The sequence below is a fragment of the Nicotiana tomentosiformis genome, chromosome 8 (genome assembly GCF_000390325.3).
Source record: "Nicotiana tomentosiformis chromosome 8, ASM39032v3, whole genome shotgun sequence".
Classification (NCBI taxonomy): Eukaryota; Viridiplantae; Streptophyta; class Magnoliopsida; order Solanales; family Solanaceae; genus Nicotiana; species Nicotiana tomentosiformis.
This window is the reverse complement of record NC_090819.1, coordinates 7,827,480-7,836,110: the sequence shown is the minus strand read 5'-3', so window position 1 is coordinate 7,836,110 and position 8,631 is coordinate 7,827,480. Positions and strand designations below refer to the sequence as shown.

The following is an 8,631-nucleotide window of genomic DNA, read 5'->3' as shown; positions in this document are numbered from 1 at the left end:
GCATACGCCCAGGTCCCATAATTCGATACGGACCCACCGGGACCATTAAAATAAGTATCCGGTCCCGTTTACCAATAATGTTGACCGAAATCAACTAAAATCAACTTTTAATGTATAAATTATTATTTTTATTAATTTCCAACATAAAAACTTTTCGAAAACATGCCCGGAATGCGCACGCAAATCGAGAATGGTAAAAAAATGAGATTTTTAAGGCTTAAGAGCGCAAATTCAAGTTCTAAAACATAAGATGACCTTTTGGGTCATCACAATTATTAATCACTGCATAAACAATATATGTGCGCTATATACACACATGATTAGTATGTATACCGAACGACCCATTTGCTGATAGAATTAATCATGAAATTGGCATTTTGCAAGGTCATTTTCTTTTCTTCAACCTATAATCATGTGAGATTTCAGATTTGCAGCAATGGAACCAAAATTCAGAGGTTTTAATCATACATTTGTTGAAAGCAAAATACAGGATTTTGTAATTTTCCCTTTGCCTATTGATCTAGTTCCTCTAAATTCAATAATTTAATTATAGCAAGCAGCTTGTAAGAATAACCTGTTCTTTTATATTTGTCACCTCTCTTTCTTATTATGAAGTCTCAAACATAATATTGATGTCTATTTATTGAGATAAAAGTCTCTTTTTAGTTCAAAACCTAACTTCTTATAAAATGTAAATGACTATTCAGTAAACTTCATCAATACCAATTTGTTTGATATTGTATCCTTCTTTATCAGTATAAAAAGATTGACACTTCTCTATAACTAATTGTTTTTAATTATATCTTAATCATGTCGATGACATAACTTCTTTTAAGCTCAAAATCAAAAATAAATACTCGATATATGATACGTGCTGATATTTATATTTCATTAATATCTATCTATAGCCGAAATATCTTCTTTTAACCTCGTATTATGTTAAATTATACCAAACAAGTTGAAACAGGGGAAGTACTACTATTTTATTTTCACTTATGCACGAGTTGTTTTAACTGTACATGGTGCGGAAATTATCTTTGGGAAAAGTCGATTTTTTGACTATTAGTTCATGACGAATGTTTTTTAGTTATACGACCAATTTCAAAGAGATCGATAATTTTTTTGTTTCTCTTCAAATTGTAACGGATCATTATGAGATTATTTCCTCAATATTTGGGATGTCAATTTCTTTTCATAAAAAATAAGGCATGTTTATTATATTATTTTCAGAAAGGTTAAGGGGCTAAACTTAACTTTGTTCAAACCTCAGAGTTCAAACAAATAACTTTATTAAATAAAAAGGGCATAGCTCTAAATCTTCGTCTTCTTTCCTCAGTAAAACCTTCGTCCTCTACGCTTAAACCCTAGGTCTAAATTCCTCAAAAATGTCCGCTATAGCTCAATCGAAATCGCGCATTTTCTCAATAATTTCACGAAGTAATCGCCGATTTTCTTCAAATGTAACTACAGAACCTCCAAAGGAACCAATAATCTCTTCATCTTCTCTCCTCAAAGATCAGCCTCCGCCACCTCAGAATCAGTCTCCTCCTAATTCTGAAGCTTCTGGAACTGAGAAGAGTCGGTGGAGTTTTCTTAAGTACAGCGTTATTGCTGCCATCACCGGCGGTGTTGCCACTGCTGGTTACGCGACCTACGGTTGGTTTTTTTATTTTGAAAAATATTTCGGTTTGTTATTTGTATTATTTCCTTGAATCAGTTTTTTTTGGATGCTTTAATGTTGATACATGAATTGGCATCTGTATTCGAGCATGATTTGAATTTTGAAATGAAGTGAAATGTGCTGAATGAAGTGTAATGGATAATGGATACTTAGGATTCTTATAGTTGTTCTCAACTTGAAATCTAGTGTATATATGTGTGTGTGCACGCGCGAAGCAGTCACATAAGAAATCCTCTAAGAGTTCGCTAAAGTTTATGTGTGCCCACACGTTTTTGTGTGTGCGTGTGCATGTGTGAAGCAGTCACATAGAAATCCTCTAACAGCTCGCAAAGTGTATGTGTGTGTGTAACTGAGAAGAATCCATGAAGTTTTCTTAAGTATAGCACTATTGCTGCCGTCACAGGCGGTGTTGGCACAGCTGGTTACCGTACCGGTTCGTTATTTATTTGTTGCTTTTTAATTTATTTTGGGATGTTATTGGCATTGTTTCATTGTATTAGGGTTTTAAGACGTTTTAAAGTTGATATTGAAATTGTCATGCATTTGAGCATGATTTGGAAATGAAGTGAAGTGAGCTGAATAGAATGGAATTGATACAGAGCATGGTTGCCGACTTCCAGGAAAAAGAAAGTTATTGTATCGTTGATCAGCAAATATCATTTCATGTTTTTTGATCTGTATCAGCATAGCTCATTTCATAAAATTTTACTATACCAAATAAAACTAGTTGGAAGCACAACAACATGTTCCAGGTTTTATCTGTCCAACTTTGGATCTGGCTATTGTTCTATTCTCCCTGTATCTCTATATTTGCTTAGCGATGTAGTCATGCCTTTATAACTCTCCAGTTAGTTTTCTTCATGCGAAGTTTCAGCTGTGAAGCAAGTATAACTGCGTAGTTTGTAGCTAAATTTCCATGTGGTATTAGTTAACATGTTCGTTGGGGGAAGCCAAACTCTTTTACGAGATCATTTGTAGTTGCTTTTTGTTAGTTTATGTAGCTCAAGGTGAGTTTGGTCAAGTGTTAGAAATGGACTATATGTTTATATAGATTGTCTATGTGGAAACAGGAGGTAAGAGGATGATTCTTGGTAAAAGACCTAGTTGGTCTGACAGATTCATCAATATTTTCCATTCTTGACTTCTCGTACATATAATTCATATCCTTTATCTGCAGCATACACGTTGGATGAAATTGAGGATAAGACCAAGACTTTGCGTGAATCTGCGAAATATACTGTTGGGGATGATGCATCTGCTACCGACGTGAGTCTTGTCTTGCACTGCTTTATTTTTGCTTATTGTGAGCTTTTGGCGAATTTTTGCTTGTTTGAAATTAAGCTTTTGACACACATGTGCGCTCTCTCTCTCTCACACACACACACATATTCTGCTTGGTATGGTTGTGTGTGTAGGTTGGCTCTACTTATTGCAAATTAGGCGCTATGCACTTCTCAGCTTCAACTGATCAATTTGATTCATGTTTACTGTTTGTGCTTATTTTTTGCAACATATTGCTAATTAGCGGGAGCTTAGTGCACCGGGCTGCCCTTTTTTTTTTTTTTTAATATATTGCTAATTATGGACCCCTCCAAATTTGGAAGGGAATCTAAGTGATATGACAGGATTTGTCAACGAACTCTAGAGCCTAAATCACATACTACACGAATAAACAGCTTATAGAGTATATGGCTGGTCTTATATGCATTGGTTCATCTTTTACCTATATAACTTTTTGGCAGTTGTATTTGAGCATGAGTAGAATAGAGAGACTAATTGTGTTTTCCTTTTCCTGTCCAGAAATTTCAAGCTTTATTATACTCCTCAGCAATGACAGGTTGGTGATGATTCTGACTTGTCTATGCTACACATCTCTTATTTTTAGTCAAGAAGGGGTTGGTTCTTCTTATTTGCGTGGCTTATTGTCCACATTCATGTCAACTATAAATTATGCCATCACAACACTTTGTATTTGTTATGTGTATTGTATACTATAATTTTTTTGAAACTGGAAACACAAGCTAGGTACCGAGACTATTATTTTAGACATCCTCGTGTTTTCAGCAATGCTTTTCCATTTCAATGATAGAACTCAAGGATTAGTTTGTTAATTTTAAATTGCATGGCATTTCTATGACTTGATCAGTGTATTGTGGCCTGCAAAAGTCTGTATTGGCTTCAGATTATGCATCATTTTCGGCACATGAAAGTTTCTGCTGCAGAGTAGGTGGATGTCTATCCTGCAGTTTGTAGTATAGAGTGTGAGTGATTTATGGTTCTATCCGTGCATTGACTTATTGGGGCTTGTGATTTAAAGGCACATGGATGTGGGTAGTTCGTGGGTTTAAGTATATTGCACATCCCACTGCTAGTATACAAAAAGTAAAACATATGTTCTACTGCTTAGTAATATGATGGGTTTTATTGGAGAATCACATGCTGAATACGTTTTCTTAATGCTGTGGTGTATGATGTTATTTACATGCGTTCCCTCCTATTTGTTAATTATTAACTTTACGCTCCAGAGCCTCTTTTTAGGCTGTTATATTGGTTCATTTCTTTGATATTCCAGTGCCCGCCAAGCTAGTTGAGTTTTACATTGACCTGAGGCGGTTGACAGAAGAGCAAGTTCGAGTTGAGTCCTTTACAGGCAATTTTAGTTTTTAATCCCTCTCTTCTTATGCTTCATCCTTCACCAACTTCACCTCAGATCTATTTCCTCTGTTTTAGGGTTTTATTGAACCAACATCAGACCAGCTCCTGCCAGATTTGCACCCACTGGAGCAGCATGTCTTCACGCTTGTTCTTGATCTTAGCGAGACATTGATATACTCTGATTGGAAGGTAGAAATCCAAGTCATGAACTTCTTGATTTTATTGTGAATTAGTGGCTTGGACTTGCTTTAATTTATTTTATGGATCATTATTAGTAATTAGTGCGATACTTTGGCAATTCATTTTAGAGTTTCCTTGTGGGTTTTCCTCCTGATATAGCTTTTTTTTCCTCAAAGCATTCAGATTTTCCATCGTTTAACTTCCTTCATGACTACTGACTTCCGTAGTCCTTTAAAAGCGTGACAGAGGCTGGAGAACATTCAAAAGACCTGGGGTTGATGCTTTTTTGGAACATTTAGCTCAATATTTTGAGATCGTTGTATACTCTGACCAACTGAACATGGTAACTTTCACTTCCTTCATAGTGTGTTCTAAGTGTTGTTTCAGTTATGCAATCAAAACTTCTGCTTGTGGTTTTTGCAGTATGTTGATCCTGTTATCGAAAGATTGGATCCAAAGCACTGCATCCGTTATAGGCTATCAAGAGGTGCAACTAGATATGTTGATGGCAAGCATTACAGAGTAGGTTTCTTAGCTTCATCCTCTAAATGTTCTAGATTAAGTCTTTGATTATTTAAATTTGTCACACTCTGTTCACTTAATAGCTGATCCTTGATATATGTTAACATTGTTTTAGTATGGCAGTTCTAATAGAAAATACCATTAATTGATTTAAGAAAAAGAGAGTGAGTAGAAGCATAATATTGATGTTGCATTGCATTAAGATATTTGATTAAAATTGAGAGTACAGGATAATGAAGAGCAAAAGGTGTCCTTCATCTGTATATGAGTAAATGAAATTTTGTGACAAGTATGTATTGCTTTTGCGCATTTGCTTCTTAAATCATCTCAAGTGGACAATTATGTACTTTGTATCTCCTTTTTTCGTCTTTCGCTGAAGACAGAGTGGGGGGTGTTATAGGAACTTAGGGGAGGCTTGATCAAGATTGAAAGAATCAAGAGGCATGAAAATTAAACAGGTTACGACTAGTTGATTTTTAGGAAGGCTGAAGGAGACAAATTGAAATACAGGATTCAGGAAGTAAAGTTAAGTTGTCCTTTGTCAGTTTTGCATAGTAAAATGTGATAGATTCCTATTCTACATCTCACTGAGAGGTTACAGCACAAAATACCCTGCTGAGCAAGGACCAAATCAGCTATGAATTTCACATATAGGCCGTGGTAATAGAAACTCCGTAAGAATCTAGACACTTGTAGACTTCTTTTACCATGCATAGTCGAAAGGCTTGAGCTTCTGGCTTAGTTGTCAAAAGATAGAGCATCTTTCTTTTTTTGAATTAGTGTGCAAATGCTGGCCTTCCTCTTAATAGGTTGTTTATCTCTTTACCCTAGCCTGTTGGAAACACTCAAAACATCTACAATTTGATCCCAGGGCTATTCTCATTCCTTGTCATCCTTGTAATGTAGATGTTTCTATCACCTGTATTCACTAGTGCATGTACATTCTCTGAGACATTCTTTAGCTTCTGTGAAAATCTATAAGATGTCTTTCTCGTTTTTTCTAGTCCTTTTAAAAAAAGTTCATTTTGCACATGTCTTCCCTTGTTCTACTTCTTGCAAATAGTAAAAATTGTGAATCCCTTTTTGGCGCGTGCTTCTTTGGCAGGATTTTTCCAAGCTAAATCGGGATCCATCGAGAATTATATATGTGAGTGGACATGCACTAGAAAGTAGCCTTCAGCCAGAAAATTGCATAGAAATAAAACCATGGAAAGGAGAGGCGGAGGATACTGTGCTTTTGGATCTTATTCCGTTTCTTGAATGTAAGCACATTCATAAGTACAACGTACCCTAATCTTGTCTTCACTTTTGGGAGTATGTCAAGGTCACTGTTAATGGCTTCTTATTTTTGAGTGCAGATGTTGCTAAACATAGGCCAGCTGATATCCGAACTGTATTAGCTTCATACCAAGGACGTGATATTCCTAAGGAGTTCATTGAGCGGTCCAAGGATTACCAAAGGTCAAGTTTTCCACTGTTGTATTTATTCGTTCTTGCTAGCTTAATTGCATTCCAGATCCTCAACACCTGGAACTTAGGATGCTTCTGATTTTTGTCTTGAATTTACTCATGAAGTTTGTCTCTTCATATCCTTCCCACGCCCTTTCTCCTCTTGAGAGAAACAAATGTTAGGAATACAAGACTTTATTGTTTGGGGTGGGGTGGGGTTACAGGTCTAATCTAACTTTACCTTGAACATTGGAAACATAAAGTGTTTCTTATTTGTCTCATAGTCCCCAATAGTTGTAGCCATTTGGGCTGCGACTTTTATATTCTCGCCTTTTTCTGCTTTCTCTTCTAGAGGTTGTTTTAATCCCCTTTTGCCCTAGTGGTGAGGGGTTGATGCATTTTTCCATATTTAGTATTCAGAGAGGTGGTAGTATTAACCCCTCCCCACCGCCCACCCCCCACAATAAAAAAGAAAAAAAAGAGAATGAAATGAGTGGTAGTTCGAAACTTAGTTGAAAAGAATGGTAAGTGGATTGAATGAGCTCCAAGAAGCATTGAATCTCCGTAAGGCACATACATTGTTTTTCCCAGGCTTCTAGTTAATTTATCTTGAAAGGTTCTCATTTATTTTGTTGGTAGGCTGTGCATTAGAGTTACAGTGGATATTTCTGTTAAAAGCATTTCTGGGAACTTTTTGTTTGATTGAGCATACTTGAGGTCTGCCACGCCCTAACTCAACAAACCTCTCTTCTTTCGAGCTGCAAACTGTGTGCCTCCTACTATATTCGCATCTGCACTCTGCTATAATAACTTCTCTTTCGTATTTCCAATACCGTGGACCTCTCTTCATTCAATTTTTTTTTAATGTTTTTGACCCCTTATTGAAATTATAGTATATTTTTGCTTGATTTTCTTAACATAGTTGGTCTGGTGGTTGCAGGCGTATGCAAGAGCAAAAGCAGCATGGTCGATTCTGGCGCCGCTAGCGATAGGAGTTGATGTGAGTTGGTTTTGAGAGGCAGAAATAAAAATTAAAAAAAAAATTCCTTTGTAAGAGTAGAACAGTTGATAGAAGGACGTAAAACTATAATCCCATTTTTGTGTAGCTAAGAAAAAGGATTTGTCCCAGTTGAGAAAAGTTACAACATGACTATTCTTTTTCCCTTCCAGCAAAAGGCTTTTGTCATCACCTCTTCGCAATACTAGAGAATGACAATGTTTTGTTACCAGCTGGTTGCAGTCAGTACCTATTTTTTCTCTGAATTTTAGGACAGAGAGAGATATCATCGCATGATTCAACTGTCGTAATTCGCCGTATGAGGTTGACCTTTTCTCTTCCTTTGTCATGCTCATTAACATCTCATATACTCCATCCGTTTCAATTTAGACAGGTAGTTTGACTTGACACGGAAGAAAAGAAAGAAAACTTTTGAAACATGTGGTCTTAAAAGTTTAAGGAGTAAAAGCTTTGTGGGGCCATGACATTTTTGTGGTTATAAAAGCTTCTCAATAAGAGTAAAATGAAGAGTATAAAATTGAATTATTTTCTAATTTAGAAATATGTCATTTATTTTGGAACAGACTAAATAGGAAAGTACCTCATCTAATTTGAAACGGAGGGAGCAATTTCCAGCAAACATTGTTATAGCACTTTCAAAAACTTACTGTTTGGTACAATGGAAAATATTTTCTGGAAAACATCTTGTAGAAGAAATACTATCACTACTCTCTCTAACATTTTGAAACTATTTCAAAATGGACTAATAGGGGAATCGTATCTTCCCTTTTAATGGAGAATATTTATAAGAAAAATGTTTCTTGGTGTTTGATGGTAAGTGTTATTTTTTTGGAAACCAATTTTGTTTTACTTCGTATCACAAACAGATATCTTAAGTTGATGACACTGGAGGTAATTGTGCATATTTGAGCATGAATCACCATGTTAGTATTTGTAAGTATCAAATCTTAAAATCAGAATTTCAAGTGAAAATTAGTTTTAATGGGTATTTCAAGTGAAATGTTGCGAAATGATTTTTAACGTTCATAAACTTTTTTCTCGAGTTCGAGTCCTAACACAATTTCAACAATTATGAAGTTTAACTTCAATTGAAGTTATAAAATTCCGACCTTCGAGTTTGAAGTTA

The 8,631-nt window shown here is 35.6% G+C and overlaps 1 protein-coding gene across 1 annotated transcript; it reads left to right on the top strand.

Moving 5' to 3' along the window:
- The first annotated feature begins 1,314 nt into the window (after positions 1-1,314).
- On the top strand, positions 1,315-7,716 carry LOC104096256 (mitochondrial import inner membrane translocase subunit TIM50-like). The gene is made up of 10 exons (XM_009602603.4): positions 1,315-1,656; positions 2,859-2,947; positions 3,482-3,518; positions 4,254-4,315; positions 4,412-4,525; positions 4,755-4,859; positions 4,940-5,038; positions 6,144-6,300; positions 6,397-6,499; positions 7,428-7,716. The coding sequence occupies exons 1-10, from the start codon at positions 1,386-1,388 to the stop codon at positions 7,471-7,473; spliced, it is 1,083 nt and encodes a 360-aa protein (XP_009600898.1). The 5' UTR covers positions 1,315-1,385; the 3' UTR covers positions 7,474-7,716.
- The last annotated feature ends 915 nt before the right edge of the window (positions 7,717-8,631 follow it).

What these genes read in the sequence shown, in the direction of transcription:
- LOC104096256 (XM_009602603.4), top strand. Translation starts at nt 1,386, where the DNA reads ATGTCCGCTATAGCTCAATCGAAATCGCGCATTTTCTCAATAATTTCA. An exon ending in TGCTGGTTACGCGACCTACG is followed by an intron (nt 1,657 to 2,858) that starts GTTGGTTTTTTT and finishes CTTTATCTGCAG; the next exon opens with CATACACGTTGGATGAAATT. An exon ending in TGACAGAAGAGCAAGTTCGA is followed by an intron (nt 4,316 to 4,411) that starts GTTGAGTCCTTT and finishes CCTCTGTTTTAG; the next exon opens with GGTTTTATTGAACCAACATC.